This window comes from Halichoerus grypus, chromosome 1 (assembly GCF_964656455.1).
Source record: "Halichoerus grypus chromosome 1, mHalGry1.hap1.1, whole genome shotgun sequence".
Lineage (NCBI taxonomy): Eukaryota > Metazoa > Chordata > Mammalia > Carnivora > Phocidae > Halichoerus > Halichoerus grypus.
The window spans coordinates 13,640,274-13,658,866 of record NC_135712.1 but is presented as its reverse complement, the minus strand read 5'-3'; the positions used below and the strand labels follow the sequence as shown (position 1 = coordinate 13,658,866).

At 40.3% G+C, this 18,593-nt stretch overlaps 1 protein-coding gene across 4 annotated transcripts in view; it reads right to left on the bottom strand.

The window, feature by feature from the left end:
- SCAF4 (SR-related CTD associated factor 4) overlaps window positions 1-14,290 on the bottom strand; it is a 61,054-nt gene extending 46,764 nt beyond the window's left edge. For 2 of the 4 annotated variants that reach the window (XM_036070655.2, XM_036070657.2), the window contains exon 1: window positions 13,830-14,288. In XM_036070655.2, the coding sequence (XP_035926548.2) occupies window positions 13,830-13,859 (30 nt within the window). In that variant the 5' untranslated portion in view covers window positions 13,860-14,288. Of the gene's footprint in view, window positions 1-4,246; window positions 4,527-13,829 lie in introns of all 4 variants that reach the window. The other 2 variants (XM_078053456.1, XM_036070658.2) reach the window with 2 other exon arrangements.
- Between the last annotated feature and the right edge of the window lie 4,303 nt (window positions 14,291-18,593).

The window sequence follows — 18,593 nt, the reverse complement described above, 5'->3', positions numbered from 1 at the left end:
ATGAATGTGCTTTATATGCCTTCTTCCAACTCAATGGTTTTTTAAAAATTAGTAAGAACAGGACCTACTTGTGGGATGACCCGGATATTCCTTGGACACTGCCTGTCAGCTCAAATTCACTTAATACTCTCATCCTGCCTATATTTTTCTAACTTATTCATGATGAAATAATGACAAATATCTTTCGGAAATATTTGGTTTATAGTCCTTACTAGATAAAACACTTCACAAAAGAAAAAGGTTTAATTTGGTCTGCTATGGAGTTGTTAATGAATCTGTTCTGGCTCCTAGATTAGAAATTTCTAGAAGTTCATAAAACAAACAAACAGAACCAGCAAAGATAAAAGTTATTAGCATTGAGTCTTCGATTTCTGGAATGTGCCATTTCCTATTCTCTGAAATAGGAAAAGCAGTGAAAAGAATTAGAAGACCATATTAGTCTAAATAATTCTTCTAACCCCTAATCCCTCAATGTTTCCTTTAGGAATCTTTCAATGGAATACTTACCTCTACCTTTTTCCCCCCTAAACTTTAAAAAATTTGCTTTCCTGAATTTATTTTATAACGAATTATACTGATTATATACGCAGTACTCCTTCCTTGCTATTACCACCTCCAAGATGACAAATTCTGCCTTAAGCTGGTGTTATTAATACTTATTTACAAACTTTAAAGAAAAAATATGAATGCTTCCAAAAGGAAATATGTACATTGACAATGACATACTGGTACTCAAATCTCCCTACTGACAGATGCAGATATCAGAGCACTTAATTCTAGTCTTTCTTCCTGTTTCATTCATTTGACTCAATATATCAGACACATGGGTTTCAACCAAATCAAGGAGTTAAATCCAACATAACTTTAATGTTTATTAACATATAAACACTTTATAAAAGTACACATTGCATTCTTAACAAAAGGAAACAATTAGGAAAAAAAAATTAAGATCATTTTTTCTGCAAAGATGCTTTCGTCCATCTAATTACAGCCTGAAGCGCTCTTTCTCTCTCTCAAATAAATAAAATATTGCTAGAACAATTAGGGAAGGGATAGTTAACAGCTCCTTTTACATGGCATTTCACTTTATGCCTTAAATACACTTTACCAAAGGTGTGTTCAAACTAATACTTTCTTAATACTGGGCAATTTGACATGATGGGGGATGGGCTGGGAGGTACAGAGAGCTGCAAACCAATCACATGAACAATGCCATTCTACCAACTACGCCGTTTTACCTCAAAGTAGAACATGTACAAACAGTAAGAGACAGTAAAATTGAAAAATATGTACAGAAAAGTAACTCAATTAACAAAGGAAACCCCAATAGCCAATTAACAGAAAAAAAAGTTCATCCTTACCAATAATCAAAGAAGTACAAACTAAAACGAGATACAATTCTTCAATTGTCTAACCTGCATGAATATAGATTAGCATCAAGCAAAGAGAGCCCTCTGCTGATGAGATCTAATTGGGGAGTTTTAATTTCAGAAGGAAATTTAAAGCTATATATCAAGAACTAAAAACAAAACAAAACAAAACAAACAAAACAAAACAAAAGCAACTTATCTTTTAAGCCAACAATTCCACTTCTAGAAGTTTATCTAAAACAATAATCGTATGTGCTCAAATCTTCCATGACTATTTTAAAATTAGAAAATAATTTCTTGTTATTAAAAAGATCTGGTAGCCATATAAAAATTTCCAAACACAAGTGGAAGGGGAAAAAGACTAAAACACTATAAAATGTTAATGCTATTCAGTGGCATGGTATTTTCTTTTATTTCCTAATTTAATTTTACATGACTTGCACTAATTTTAAAAGGAAAAAAATTAAAATCCATTGATTTTAAAAATTTAAAAATCAAAAACTTTGAGACAAAATGCATTTCTCAACTTTTGATTATAAATATAATAAAATAAATATAATAAATACACAGAACCATCATTATCAGATATATCTTATTCATGGATTAAACCTTGTCTTTGAAGTTAACAGTTACCAAAATTTTTCAAAATTATTAAACATATTTTTTAAAATAAACTTAAAATTTTGCCCCTTTAAATCCTTATAATAACTGATGCCCTTGTGGATATAAAACGCAAATTTGAGAAATCACTATCTTTGTATTTTGCTGACCTCTGCACATTAAAGAATCCCTTTAATTACTGACATACTTTACTGCCAAGCAAATTCTATTGACTTCCATAGAGTCAAAAGTCCTTTGAAACCCACATGTTTTAACCAATTTTCAAAACTTGCTTAGATGAAGATATAAAGAGACAAGACAGTCTGGCATTAATATGAAATATTCCTAAGATGGAGCAAATGTACAAGGCCTTTTAAAACAAAGAGTGAGGAAAAAGAAACCATTGTCTCCCTGCTCCTACTGAGCAGTCTTTCATTTGACTTAAACACTAGAAAATAGTTCCATTTATTTCTCCACAAAATTCACTTTTCAGATTTCTAAAGATCCCTAACCAGATATTTTTACAAGCAACACAGCTGCACAGAATATTAAAAATTTCATACTTTTCCTACATTGCTTTACCTTACTACATCCTCCTACAAACTCTCCAACTTTTCTCCTAGTTCCAGAATTTGGAGTAATGGTTTACAAAATACACATCTATAAGTGCAAATAAAAAACATTAATATTAAATACGAAACTACTTTTGAGTTAACTACTTATATTTCTATGTACATTAAGAAAACAAAATATGGCAGGGGCGTCTGGGTGGTACAGTTGGTTGAGCGCCCAACTCTTGGTTTTGGCTCGGGGTGTGATCTCAGGGTCTTGAGTCTGCTCTGCACTCAGCGGGGAGTCCACCTGGAACTCTGTCTCCCTCTCCCTCTGCCCCTCCCGCCAGCGCTCTGGAGTTCTCTAAAATAAATAAATAAACCTTAAAAAAAAAAAAAAAAGGAAAGAAAGAAAACAATATGGCAAACAACAGTTTAAACATCATCTGCATTATTCCCCACTTTTTAATTATATCATCAAGCCCTATTTGTCACCATTTGCTGCTGGCAGAACTAGTTTTCTAAGCAGTTAATTTCTCACAACTTACTCTGTAAACTATGTCCTTAACTTATTCTTCACTTAAAACTAACTCTCCTATCATTTCCAAGAATCTACCCTTTACCCAAAATTTTTTTTTAAAATAATCTGTACACCCAAGCTGGGGCTCAAACTCACAACCCCAGGATCCAGAGTCCCATGCTCTACTCACCCAGCCAACCAGGCGCCCCTCACTCAAAACTTTTCACTTTAGAACCAAGGCTGCCTCTCTTTAGCAGGGCTTTTACCCCATTCAGTTCCAGCTTAGGACAACAATTTTTCTATTCCTTAGCTACATTTTGGTTCACTGAATTGCAATCAATCCTCCACTTCCTTCTTTTCACTCGATCAAGAGATAGGCAGAAGGTGATTTTAAGAAATGGCAAATATTTTATCTGTGCCATTGCTCTACCAGCAGATTCCAGATTGCAAAATTACTTTTACTGTGCCTCACTAGTGAACTTTACGTCCCCCAAAATTGGCTACAAAACATTTTTGTGAAGGGCGTCTGCCTTCAGCTTGGGTCATGATCCCGGGATCCTAGGATGGAGCCCTGCATTGGGCTCCTTGCTCAGTAGGGAGCCTGCTTCTCCTTCTCCCTCTGCCCCCGCCTGTGCTCTCTAATACATAAAATCTTAAAAAAAAAAAAAAAAAAATTGTGAATTAAATATTTCCTCCTAGACTTCAATAGAAGAAATAAAAATTAGGGGCGCCCGGGTGGCTCAGTCGTTAAGTGTCTGCCTTTGGCTCAGGTCATGATCCCAGGATCCTGGGATCGAGCTCCGCATGAGGCTCCCTGCTCAGTGGGAAGCATGCTTCTCCCTCTCCCACTCCCCCTGCTTGTGTTCCCTCTCTCGCTATGTCTCTGTCAAATAAATAAATAAAATCTTAAAAAAAAAAGAAAAAAGAAAAATCAGTTCCTGGATATAAAATCGTTTGATTAGAAGAAAAAAGAAAAATTATCCCATACTTAATGTATCTCATTTATAACCAGTTATTTCCACAAAATTGTCATGAATGGATTTATGTGCAAGTATGGGACTAAAATTGAAAATGTTAGCATTTATTAAATCCTCAATCAATTTAAAATTTTAATTGTGAATATAAATTAGTGAATGAAATATAAAGGCCTAAAAGTGCATTTAAGTTTTAAATATGGATTATCTATGCATGACTTAAAAACTTACCAAACTTCATTATTCTTAAACTTCTACAAATCCTTCCAAAAGTATACATTTTGGTGCACTTGCAACCATGCTTCAGATGTACAAAAGTTGTTAGTGAGCCCTCTCCTCTCATAAACACTCCAGCAGACAAAGATCCACTGCTCAAAAACCTTCAGCACAACCGTGTGGGGCTATGGACTGGGCTCAGATGGGTACTCAGGGTACTCAGTCAAATCTCCGAACTGCCATTTCTACACGGTGTGACCTTGGTCAATTCACACCACCTCTTCGGTTTCCTTACCTTTAAAATGAAAAGAATGGAAAGACACACCTATATAAAACTCTTAGCCCATTAGCTGCATCTGGCTGGTGGGTTAAGGAGGAAATGCAGGATTCCTTTCCTGTCCTTCCCCTGAACTGTCCCCATTGGATTACTTCTTAAAATAGCATGTAAAAACTAAAGATAGCCTATAAAACAAACTTACGATTCAGGATCAACAAAATAATTTACAGCGCCTCTCGGTAGCTACTAGATACTGTTTTCAATGGAAAGAAAATCAGATTAAGCAACAAAACAATGGAAATGATGTGCTAAAAACTAACGTTTTCCTATTTTTTAAACAGGTTTGAGATATAATTCATATACCATAAAGCTCACCCCTTTAAAGTATACAATTCAGTGTTTTGTTTTTGTTTTGTTTTTTTTACTATATTTAGAGTTGGGCAGCCATCAGCATTATTTTGTTTTAGAATACTTTAATCCCCTCCAAAAAATTCCATACCCATTCCTCCCTGCCACCAACCAATAATCTACTGTCTCTATGGATTTGCCTATTTTTGACATTAAACAATAATCAAAGCCTTTATAAAGATTTGAACGTATCTCCAATGAACCCCAAACCTGGCTGTCCTTTCCAAAGTGATTTATTATTCAGCATCTCTTAATTAAGGTGAACGAGGTGATATATGGCCATTAAAGTCTGAAGAATATTTTATGTTTCCTAAAGGCTTAAAAGGCGTATTACTGTAAATTTCCATATTATAGGCTTCTTTTCAGCAGGGTATAATTCTACTTCAGCTAAAACTCAGCTCTGACAAAGTCAAAAGGGGGAAAAAAGTAGAATAATCATGATAAAATGCATAAAGATATATAATAAATATTGCAGAAGGAGATTTACAGACTATAGAGTTGGTCAACTACTGCTCTCTAAGGTAACAGTGGGACAATGGGAGAAGCAAATACAGGTCAGGCAATCAGTGGGTAAATTGCCTCTAAAGACTCTAAATACAATTAATAAAACTGACTGAAATCCTTTTAGCATCACTAAGCACTGGCAATTCTAAATAATATCAGGTATAAAATACTCCTTCCCCTAAAATATGTTGTTGACTGAGATGCTTAAGTTTTAATCTATTGCTGTGGTGACTTAAGTTTTAACAATATATAAGCATCAAATCTATACGCTTTTACTACATATCCTCTATTAAGCCATCTATTCTAAGTGGAAACTCATTATGAAATCCTCCAGTTATGTGGTGAGTGCCCAAAATATGCAGATTCGCCATACCTGTTCATCTGGAGAGTCACTACAAAGAGATTTAGGATAGCCTGCACTCAGGCTGTTTCTTTCTCCAATCCTGTGGTTCCTATATACGTGTGTGTATGTGTTTAAAGAGTACATTCAAAATACGATAGCTGAGTGCAATTCTTCTTTCTGAAATCTATTTTTCTGGTATAAATATTTACAAACAGCCAGAATCAGCCCTGAGCAATGGTATAGTGGAACACAGAGCTTGAAGATCCATGAATAAAAATCATGGAGAATGCCATTACTACTCTACAAAATATAAGGAAGTAGACATTTACACATAATTTAAAGAATGTTTAACTAATAGAAATCTATACTGAATTTTTCGGTGGAAACATTTCAGTGAATTTTTTTTTTTTTTTTAGTGAGGAGACATTCGAAAGTCACTACAATCAATGTGGAAAGACATTCTAGATTTTTAGATTTATTGTGAAGTGGTTTTTTCCTAAATTTCTAACCAAAGGTTAACTTATATTTAAGGCTCCCTAACTAGTGTATGTCTGTTGCTTTATATACAGCTTTTCATAATTAAAACTAATAAAAAGTGTTCTTTAATCAATTATGGGTGAAGACTGATCAAGCGGGCTATAACTGTCTACGGAACACAAATGTGTGAAGATCATCTTGACAATCACTGACAAATATGCAGAAGGTAAGGCTTGAAAAGAAACTGAAATATCGGGGCGCCTGGGTGGCTCAGTTGGTTAAGCGACTGCCTTCGGCTCAGGTCATGATCCTGGAGTCCCGGGATCGAGTCCCGCATCGGGCTCCCTGCTCGGCAGGGAGTCTGCTTCTCCCTCTGACCCTCCCCCCTCTCATGTGCTCTCTCTCTCTCTCTCAAATAAATAAAATCTTAAAAAAAAAAAAAAAAAAAAGAAACTGAAATATCATAGTAAGTCAATATGACAGACCAGTATGTAGGTAAGCTTTTCAAAAAAAGTATCAATGCAATTTAAAAATATTAACTTTTTTCCACTGTAGTATATATATATTTGCAACTGGCGTAAAGTTCAGGTTTCTTTCTTGGCCATTCTCATGATTATTTCTGGAATTAATTTTGTTGTAGCAGAGGGATGTATTAAAAAGAAAAATTGTGCTCTGGATGTCAAATATGCAAAGTGTGCCACTGCTCTACAGTCTCTTCCAACTAGGATTACTGACCCACACAGGTTTATACCAAAATCACCAATTATCCAAACACAAATTATAACTTTCAGAAGAACTTGGATGGCCCTCTACTTTTCACTGAGCCCTGCCGTCTCCCCCACTACCCACCCTGTGACTCCATCAAAACCTTAGCTTCTAATTCTTAATTTCACTCCAGAGTTACATTGGATTTCTTGCAAATTCACTACTAATCAGTACAATGTGCTTCATTGGAATATCAAAGTTTCTATATTTATGCCTTCACAAGGACCAATAAAGAGCTCTAGCTATAAAGCAATGAAATGTAATCAATAAACCATGCAAATACTTAATAGGACGAAGGTGACCAGGGTATAATAAATTATAATACTGTTTGTGAAATCTTAATAGTTCTCAAAAAAAAAAAAAACAAGAAACAAAAAATCGTGATAGTACACTGCTAATCACACATAATATTAACAGAGAAATGCAGACACGTCTCTTCAAGTCTAAGCTTTCAACAGATCTTTTCAAGGCCTAGTCCTAAGGCAAGCTGAACTACTACCAAACTCTACTTTTTCCTGTTCCACAGAAAGAGTATTAATCAACTAATGTTACCAAAAATTTGAATAATGGGCAACTGCTTATTCTACATAGCTGATAACGTCGTGTAGCTTGTTTTTAGCTCATCATTAAAGATGTATGCCGTTGCTCTGAAGTATGCTTAAAAAAAAATCTGGCATATTATCTCAACAAATGTTATGAACAATACTAAGGGTCCATCATTTATGTAAGAACTTTTTTCCTACCATGTTACCAAAATATATTTTAAAACAAGACTTCAATGTGTGCAGATATCTACACAAGTTACCTGGAATGCTGAAGTAATTATATTCACTTGGGTTCCATGTCAGAGAACCTACAATTTATATCTGGCAAAAAACACCCTGCCCCAATACCAACTACCATTTGTCAACTTTCTGCCAGGTAGTTTTATGTCCTGAACGCTGTTTCACAAGATTTATAAGCCAACTTTTCCATTATTCCAATTTTTCTCTGAATTAGTTCTTTATCACGTGTCCATGTAATTTTTTCTGAAACAAAATACTAAATGAAATGCGAGACTTCTAGGGTAGAGGATATTTTCAACAAGAACATCAGTGATAAATGCTGCAACAGAAAGCTCTGAAGAGCCAGCATTATTACATTCACCGTAAGGCCAGACCTCTACTGTTGTTGGAGATAAGCAATTCTCTGAGAGTCAAGAAGGAGCAGAGGAATACCATGATAACTTTTAATATCTAAAACTCCTGTGGTAACAGCATAACATGGTCAAATGAGGCAAGAAAAAAACCTTCAATTTTACTTCAACTGTGGCCTGGTCCTCTACATCTCTTTCACACAGTTAAGAATCTTGTGTCAACTCTTTGTCCACTGCTTTAGATAGACTTGGAAGGAAATGATCAAGAACAACTAAAGACGAACATTAACAGGTTTAGAAAAAAATACTTAACAAAGTATCTTCATCATCTGATTTAAATTCTGGAAGATAACTATACCTAGTAATCAAGAGGTAAAACACAATAGTCCATACACAAAAATTTCCAGTGGGAAAAGAAAAGGGGTGGCAAGTTCCCCGCTGATATGTGGAACACAACTCTTCCTTCAGGATAATGTGGTGGTTCAAGACTGACAGCCCAGTGGATAAGTGTACCAACATAAATTCATACATAAAATATTCATAAAGCTTAATCTGAGTTTAAAGATAAAAATGAATGTTAAAGTTCTTGTATTTTCTTCCTGCACTTCAACATAACATTGCATGTACACCACCTCAGTATCTCAGCGCTGTAGTTCTCTACAAATAATCTGAGGATCCCTGGGAGTCTGAGTTCCTTTCAGTGGTCTGTGAGGTAAAAATTGTTTTCATTTTAATACTAAAACATTTCTTGCCCCTTTCATTCATTTTCTCACAAGTGTACAGCAAAGTTTTCCAGAGGCTACCTGATGTGTCTAATTACAAGAGATTGAATAAAGACGTAGATATGAGAATCCAGGTCTACAAACCAAAGTTTAAATGAGATTTGCAAAAATATAAAACAATGTCACTCTTCTCTCTTTTGGGGGGGGAAACATTATTTTTCATTTAAAATGTTATTTATGTTAAAATATAATGGCTTTGTTATTTTCAATAAATGTATTTCTCAGATTAAATTTCTAAGATGATAAATATCCCAAAGACATATTATATATATATGTATGATATCATCCACAGATACAAAAGCTCTCTGTAGTCCTTAACCTTTAAGAGTTAAAGGAGTCAAAATCCAAAGTTTGAGAACAGCTGCCCCAGAGACTCTTATACAATGGAGATATGTTTGAGAAAGTTCACGCAGTGTTTGTTAGCAATAACTGAGAAGCAACTTAAATGTTCATCAACTGGGGAACCAGATAAATAAAATATGGTTTATTCAAATGATGGCATACTACCCAGCATTAGAATGAAATCTTAATATTAACAACGTTTGAGGAAAAAAAACCCACGAGTATATATAACATACCACTTATGCATATCAAAATACAGATTATATACTGCATATGTACCACAGAGATTGATACTAAATGCATTTTGATTGCCTCTGTGGGAGGAAAGGACTTTAACTTGTAATACTTTAAGCTTAAATTAAAAACACTTATAATAGTAACAACTGTCCATTCTTGTTATATCTTCTCTGCACTTTTTTATACTTTAAGTCTTTTTTTTAAAAAAAGATTTTATTTTAGAGAGAGCAAGTAAATACAGGTGTCCTGCGCTCATGCGGGGAGGGACAGAGGGAAAGGGAGAATTTCAAGCAGACTCCATGTTGAGCTCTGAGCCCAACCTGCTTGATCTCAGGACTGTGAGCCAAAATCGAGTCTGATGCTTAACCGACTGAGCCACCCAGCTGCCCCTAATTGAAAGTCTTAAAATCATAAATGCTGCTCCCCTCCCAAAAGTGTGGGAAGATACAATCTGTTGGGATTAGAAAAGATTGGTTAAAGGCTAAAAATGAAATCAATGGATTAACCAATCTATAACTTTCATTCATTCAACAAACTTACAAAATACCAAACTCTTCACATTAAGGAATATATAAACATAGCAGAAAACAATTAAGTATTGGCTATAATTAGTCACTCATTTTTTTCACTCACCTTTTTACAACACTTAACAAAGCGTCTCACCATAAAACTCCCGTTTAAAGGGTGTCTTTAATAACTTCATTCTTTTCATCTTCCTTCCTGTATCAGAGATACTGACCTCTTTTACCTGTGCTGATCTGTACCCTTCCTTTTAGTCACAACTGTGTTCCAAGCAAGCCCTTTTATTTTTAAACTGTGCTTCTCTACACTTCCCCTCCCCCAACATGCTCAAACTTCTACTCCTGAGACCAGGGCTTCAACATCACTTATTAAGGCTAAGATCACATATATGCTATACAAACATACAAATGGCCTACCACTAGTGCCTACTACCCTGTTAACTGCTCTTCTTTCCCTTCATTCTTGAGGCAACTTTGTCCTTAAATCCCTCAGAACCAAACTTCTAAAAAAGACTACATTTGTGACCTTTATTTCCTTATCTCCTTCATCACCACTCAACCTTAAACTTCAGATCCCATTACTCTCAAATTTTAGTAGCTTTTTTCTTAAGTCTTAACCTGTAACCTGTAACTGTATTATACAAAATATTATCTTTAGGCAGCAATTAAGATGGGGAGATGTGCATTCAAATCCCAGCTCTACTATTAGCTAACAGTATGCCCCTGGGCCAGTTATTTAACTTCTTTGAAAATCAGTTTCCTCATCTATAAATGGATGTCTGTGCAAGGCTGTGGGAATATCAGACATGTATTTATAAAATGCCTGATACGCCATAGATGCTTATTAAATATTAATTCCTTTTCTCCCCCCCTCTCAATTTTCTCCAGGGCACATCTGAGAGTGACTCCCATATGTCTTCCTCTATTTCTTGGTTGCTTCCAAGTTTGAGTCCTACATGCCCAACTGCTTGCCAAAAATTTCCACGTGATTTTCCACTCAATCTCAACCTGTTAAAAAACCAAACATATTTCCTCTTCCACTAAATATGCTTATGCTGACTGCCTGACTTGTGCTAGTAGCATCACCACTTTCCCAGCACCTAGAATGTGGGGGCAAAAGGGGCTTATTAGCCTTTCAGATGGCAGGTCCACGGATCCCTCCTCTCCCTACCACTACAGACAGGCCAAGTTCAGATTTTACTCAATTCTACCTCAGTCCTCAAAATGCCAATCTTCCTCAAATCTCTGCCTTCTACAATATATACAAATCAAGCAGTTTTCTTGATTATATCACCCCACCACTTAAAGCCTTCAGTTTATCCAGAGCCTAAAGTGGAATTTAAACACATTAGACAGACATGAAACTTGTCAGGCCCCGAATTACTTAACCATCTTTACTTTCCAGTAGCCTTTGGAATCAAACTACTGTTCACTCCTCAGCACTGCTGCCCTTCAATCACTGCTTTCTACACCTTCTGAAATCCTAAAACTGACTCCACCTTCTCTTCCCAAGTCTTCACTGATCCCCCATAGCCATCCCAGGGTATTTTTTAAGAGCCCCAAAGGAAGTTGTTCTATCACATGTTAAAGTTATTTGCCTAAGTCTTGTGTCCTCTATTAGATCAGGCTCCTAGGGGACAGAGATCCTTGGTAGTACCACAGTATTCAGGACACAGCTTTGTAGCTGAGCACGCATTTAAAAGTTTATAAAATTAAAGTAAGACTTGGGAGATTTGAGGTTACAAGAAACTAACCAATAACATTTCATGAATGGGGAGTTATAACCGAGAAGGACTACAAATCAAACAACACAAGAAGATGAATTTTAAAGTCAGACTAATTTCTCCAGAAGAAAGTTTCTTCAGAAATCAGAACTGGCAACACACACCTAACATAATGTAATTTGCAGTTCATAAAGAGTAGGAATGGAAATAAAAATTTGAGCAGAAAGGTGAATAATGACAGGAAAACTCTCATTTCGTACATTTTAAAAAGGTTAAAATACCATTTCCCTTTTTTGAGAAATCAGTATCATACCTTATTTTTGTTTTTCAAAGTAAAAACTCCTGATCACACTTTTCCAGAACATAAGATATTTTGCCTAATGTGCTTACTGTCGACTTCCACACTGCTTAACTCAGAATTAAATACTTCTGATCTTAAGAATACTCTAAAAATCCCCTTCTTCATTAAAGGTTGACATTAAAAAGAGTCAATAAGGTTTTATCTTGGGAAAGAAATGTACTTGTAATTTTTAAAAACTGTTGTACCATTTGTAAAATTCTCATGCATTCAACAAGTATTGGCCTCCTATGGTGAGAGGAGGAGGAAAGAACAGAAAACTCCCTGCCCTCATGGAGCCAACATTCCAGTAAACTTTGCCTTCAAGAAACCAAGTCAACTTCCAGACCTGAAATCTTTGGAGCAATATGAGAAATTCTCTAGCCATCAAATATTAGGAAATGTTATTTCGTTATTTTGAAAATCATCACACTGTCCAACACCAGTTGCTACTCCAGTTAAGACATTTTATGCACCCATCGGTTAAAGACAAATCATTTCTAGGATGATCTGTAAGGCAATAAAAGATCCTAACCGCAGTGTTACTGGAGGATCCCATATTATGGGACTGCAAATCTAAAGGAAAGTTATCGCACGTTAATTCTGTTACAAGTGAAATTACAAAACCTTATTGTGAGATGTAAGTTTTTAACGCCGTATCAAGACATCTAGAGCTACAGCACTACATCTCACTTTTTCAATGTTGGGTTTATCTTCAGTGTTTGGAAAAGGAAAATAATCCAACTCAACATATGACAAGTTTCCATTCTGTAACTGTATTTTAAATCACCAATAGTCAAGTCCCCTCTCCCCAAATCGATTCTGATGAAGAGGACGTGTGGACTCTACGCTCCAAAAACAGCACCTGGAATCAGACTTGAGATAAAACTATAGAGCTTTAAGGCGGCAGGCAGCTTTGTTCCCGGTTTTGGGAGGTTTTCACATGTAAATGTTCCCCTAGAAGGGAGCCGCGGATTAACTACCGCGGGAGGAGTGCGAGGGTGGGGGACTGGAGGCCAAAGCCGGCTTTCTACCGGACTGAGGCGGAGCAAGTACTCCTCTCCCATTCAACTTTTTAGGTGTCACGTTGGGGCCACCGAGCCCATTAAGAGGATTGTGTTCATGACTGGAAATGATAAGGAGCCACCCCTCTTCATTTGGGAACCCCATTTCCCAAGTATGTGAATCCCGGGAGAAGGGGATGAACACCCTCTCCAACTCCTCCCCGACCCGGGATCAGAGTCCAGCCGCTGCCGCGCCGCGGCCTGAGCAACAGGAGAGCCGAGGCCGCTGCTCCGCCAGCCCAGCGACCGGCAGATGCTCCCGCTCCCCCGCCCCCAACCCCACACGCCCGCCCGCGCTTCTTTCTTAGCCCCTTGCGGGCTCCCGGCACTGCGAAGCCAGTAACGGGGCTGGGAGCAGAGAGCGAGAGCGCCCGGACCTGAAAGAGGGCGAAGTTAGAGGCACCGGCGCAGACGCGGGCTGGGGGAGGCCGGAAGGGGGCGAGGGGGGCAGCCCGAGGTCGCCGCCCGGGGGTGGGCGATGGGGGAGGGGTGTGGGGTCGGTTCCCGTGGCCGCCGCGACCTCTCCCGGACCACAGGCCGCTCCGCGCAGGCCCCGCCGCCCCGGAACCCGGGCAGGAAGCGTCCCCACCCCGACCAGAGCTTTAAACCTCCGGCGGCGGGAGAAACGGAGCCCCGGCTCCCGCGGCAGGCCCGGCACCCCCTAGCCCCGAGCACTCCTCACCTCCTGGTTGAAGGCGTTGACGGCGTCCATGTTCGCGCTGCGGCGGCGGCTGCTCCGGGCCCGCCGGTCACATAGACCTCGCGCCGCGGCGGAGCGGGGCCGGGGAACCGGCCGGGCCTGAGGGGCGGGGGGGAAGCGACGAGCGGCGGAGCCAGAGGCCGGGCAGGAAGAGGCTGAGGCCGAGGCGGCGGGGCGGGCGGCAGAGGCGGAGGGTGGCGGGCCCCCTCTCAGTCCCGTTCGGAGGATGAGGAAAAGGAGGCGGCGGCGGCGCTGGGCTCCAACATGTCCGTTTGCTGGTGGCGGCTGCGCTCTGCGTCTCGCTGACACGGCCCCCCGCGCCCTCACGCACTGGCCCACACTGGCCCGACCGGCGAGCGGGCGGGCCTCTCTCTCCCTCTCGCCAGCGGGATGGCGGCAGCGGCCCGAGTCCACGCCGCGCGGGGCACCCTGGGACGGCTCGGGCCTCCCAGCGCTTCCTGTGCCCGGCTCCCGCCCCGCCCCGCCCCGCCCCGCCCAGCCTCGGGCGCGCTGACCCCGCCCCCGTCCCGCCCCCGTCCCGCGCGCCGCGCGCCCGGTTGCTGGCGCGTGACGCCGGGACGCCGGGCGCTTTCCCGCCGGCGGTGGCGGCGGGCCCGGGAGGTTGCCTGGCACTGAGGCTGGGCCCCGGCGAGGGCGCCGGAGAGCGCGGCACCCCGAAGTCGGGAGGCTGGCACGGAGAGGGCCCGCGCACACGCGCACCCCTGCCCGACGCGGCGTTCCCCCGTGCATTTTCGTGCCATTCTGCCCAAGCAGGCCCTGCACCCGGCCAGGGTGGGCCGGGCGGGCGGGCACGGACCCACTCGCTCTCCGCTGCCTGGAACAAAGGGCGCAAGATTTAACCTCAGTCCGCTGAGCGTGCATTTGCAGGCGCCGGTGCAGCCTCCGCCTGTGCCGCCCTGTGTCTGCTCTAACTGTGCGAGAGTGGAGCACTGAGAAGGACGTGCGGGCAGTGGCTACCCACGCAGGCCCGAAGGAACCCCCGTGAAGGTTCGCTAACCCTTGATACAGATCCCCCAGACGTTTCCTTTTTGGTGGAAACACTTTGCCCTGCTTCACGTACCTTGAGTACCAACTGTCTGCTGGCCACTGTGCTAGGTTCTGGGGATATGGAAATAAAAGGCGAGCTTTCTGCCGCAGACAACTCCGTTTAGTGGGGAGGACAGACAAATGAGCAGATAAGAACTAAAGCATGATAAATGTTAGGGCAGAGACCCAGGCGGAACAAAGAAGAAAGATACTCATCCGACCAGAAGTCCAGGAAGGCTTGTCAGAGGAAGTGGCACCCAAGCTACATCTGGAAGAAGCAGCAGCTGTTGGAGAAGTTGTGGACTGACTGAGGCCGATGAGTACTTTGGCATCACCTTCCCCCAAGGAGGACCAGCTGGAGCTTAGGGAGTGGGGTGGACTGAGAGGGAGTGACTGAGACCAGGTCCTGCAGAGCCTCTGTGCCCTTCCAAGGAGTTTGGATTTTGGCCCCGGGGCAGTGGGGGGACATTGAAAGATTTTAAGAGGAGAGTGGTGTCATGCAATGTGCTCTTTAGAACAAAGGTGTACAGCAGCAAGAGTGAGGTCAGGGAAAGAATGGCTCTAAGTCCCAGGGGATGCCGAGCACTTAAGGCAATAGAGTAGAAAGGGAAAGACAAGGTTAGATCTTTAAGAAGTGGAATGAACCAGCTGGGACAGAATGACTGAGGTTAAGGAAGGGGGAGGTGTCAAGGAGAATGCTCAAGGTTCTGGTTTGATGAGAGGGTGGTGGATTTGTGAGTCAGTTTGGCGACTATATGGGGAGGAAGGAATGGGTTTGAGTGAAGGTAGAATAATGGTAAACACTTGTAGATTCTTTACCCTGTGCTAGAGTCTACGCAATATACAATTCTGTGTTATTTCATTTCATCTCTGTAACAGACTTCTGTATGAGGTGGCTATCAGTAATGCCCTGTTTTATAGCTGAGGAAGCAAGGCCCAATTCCATTAACTAACATGCCCAGAGCCAGATGATTTGCTTCTGGGGCCTGTGGAGTTCGAGGGGCCCCTGGGGCAAATAAGTAAAGTGTCTGCCTTCGTGTCATGAGCCTGCTTCTCCCTCTCCCTCTGCAGCTCCCCATGCTTATGCCTTCCCTGTCTCTCTATCTGTGTGTGTCAAATAAATAAAATCTTAAAAAAAAAAAAAAAAAGCATGTTGTTTTGGGATCCAACACATTGTGGAGATTGGGCCCTAGAATGACTGTTGGATTGAGGGCCTGAAGGAGAACGTTTTCTGTGTTCCTACTGAGATTTGAACGTATAAGGGGGAAGATTTGGCTTCTATGATTCTTGTGTTTGAGGTAGACAATTTAGATTTAGAAGGTTCTTTTTGGATAGGGTTGTTCGTGTTTATGTTGCTTTTGTTCGGGAAGTGTTTTAAACAAGTTGTTTGGGGGAACGTGTTATCAGCTAGATTGTGGGTGCCTTGGTGGTATTTTCTCCCATTTTTCTGTTCAGAACATGGCATCTCCTCTGTCTGCTAGGGGACATGTGGCAACCATTCGTACAGCTACGACTGGACTTCTGTCTCTGTCTGGGCAGACAAGTCAAATCTTCCAATAGGAAATTTTTGGCAAATGACAAAAACTCAGGAGGGCTGTCCTTTGTGAGCAGACCTTGAAGCAGTAGGAATGCAGCCTATTAAGAAGATGGCTGGAAGATGATAAATACATGCAACTGATAAAACTCAGCAAGACATTTGATCGACTTGCAAACTTCCATTCTCTCAGAGAACATAGATTTAAGCAGATTCATTGTTCTTAATGTGGGTGTGAAAATAGACAGTTCTGAAAAGCCATTCCAAACAAATTCGTGTTTATAAAGAGTAGGTGAAATCAATATTCAGAGGAAGGAAAAGATGGCATTCAGGGAGTAATAGTCTGGTTAATTCTGTGTCCTTCACATGTCAAATTGTTCTTTTGTGAAAGGAATGCTGGCCACATTCCACAGGTGTAGAAAATACAGAAAGCTTCTCACTCCTGAAGAGCCTAGGAAAACCTTTATAGATAAAAATTCAAGAGAAAGTAAGTTCTTTCTAATGCTTTATTCCATATACTTTCTGGAGCAAGTATAAACTAATTATATTGTAAGAGATTCTTCCTTTCTCCTTGGTCCGCTTCTCTTCTCTGGCTAGCCTCCTTCCCTTCCTGAGATTTCACCTGACACCAGTGGGATCCCTCTCCCTCCCCACATAGGGACTGGAAATCTCTCCTGGTTTACGACAGCATTTCCTGCTGGAAAATTCCACATGGATGTCCCCCTCTGTCCCCAAGGTACCCACCTGATTCCTTTTCATATCAACCTCTATCTCCATGCCTGTAGCCTTTGGTGCCAAATTAGTGGAACAGATTATGAGGAAAACAGGAACCGGAAGGAGGAAGAGCCCAGTGGCAGTTGGGGCAATGGGATTTTAGGGAATTTTCATTTCCTTCTTAATTTTTCAGCATTTTTTAGATTCCCAAAAGAAGGCATGTATTACTTTTGTAATCAGAAGGCGTGAGCTCCTTAAAAAAGGAAATATAGATAAGTGTGCAGCAAACCTATAATGTTTTGGATTGATAATCTTAGCTATGACAGTAAGCATAGGAGCATATGAGTGAGCGTATGAGTAATGTATTAATCAGGGTTCTCCAGAGAAACAGAACTATTAGACTAAACACAAACACACAGAATATATTTATGTATATATTCTAATATATCTAATATAATTTTAATATAATTTAGAATTATTATATATAAATATAATTGTTATATTTAATAATATAGAACTATAATCGTGTATAATTATATAATTATATAATTTATAATATATTCTAATTCTCATATTCTAATATATATTCTCTCTGTACATATATATATTGGGATATAGAGAGAGAATATATATATTCTAATATCTCTATGTGTGTTTGTGTGTGTGTGTGTGCATATATATATATATATATATATATATATATATATATACCCTTAGTGTGTGTGTGTATAGAATCTGCCATCTGCAAGCTGGAGAATCAAGAAAACTAGCAGTCAGTCCCAGACCAAAGGCCTGAAAACCAGGGAAGCCAGTGGTATAAATTCCAATCCAAGGGCAGGAGAAAACGAGATGAGATGTCCCAGCTTCAGCACTAAGGCAGGAGAAAAGAAGCTCATTCCTCCTTTTTACACCTTCTGTCCTATTCAGGCCATCAACAGATCCGGATGATGCCTACCAGTACTGGAGAGGGCAATCCACTCTACTGATTCCATCAGTTAAAATGCTGATCTCATCCAGGAACACCTTCACAGGCACACCCAGAAGTAACATTTAACCTGGGCATCCTGTGGCCCAGTCAAGTTGACACGTAAAATTAACCATCACAAGTAACTGATAAAGGAAGACAGTTTCTTTTGGCAATTTCCTATTTGACTTAAGATTGAGATCTAAGATACTTTTTCCAAAATTGAAAGTTATTAAAATCAAATCTTGGCTGAAGTGAAATGTCACCTTCCAGGACTGAACCACCCCAATCTAATATTTGCCCATTCATTCATTCATTCATTCACAAAATAAATATGACTGCTTCTATGGATGGGCACTGTGCTAGGTGTTTAGGATACTATGGTAAACAAAAACAGAAGTTCCTTTCTCCTGGAACTACTCCCCCAGAGTCTAACACCTGGCCCTGAGGTTGAGCTTTTTTTTTCTTTTGCATGTTGGTCATTTGC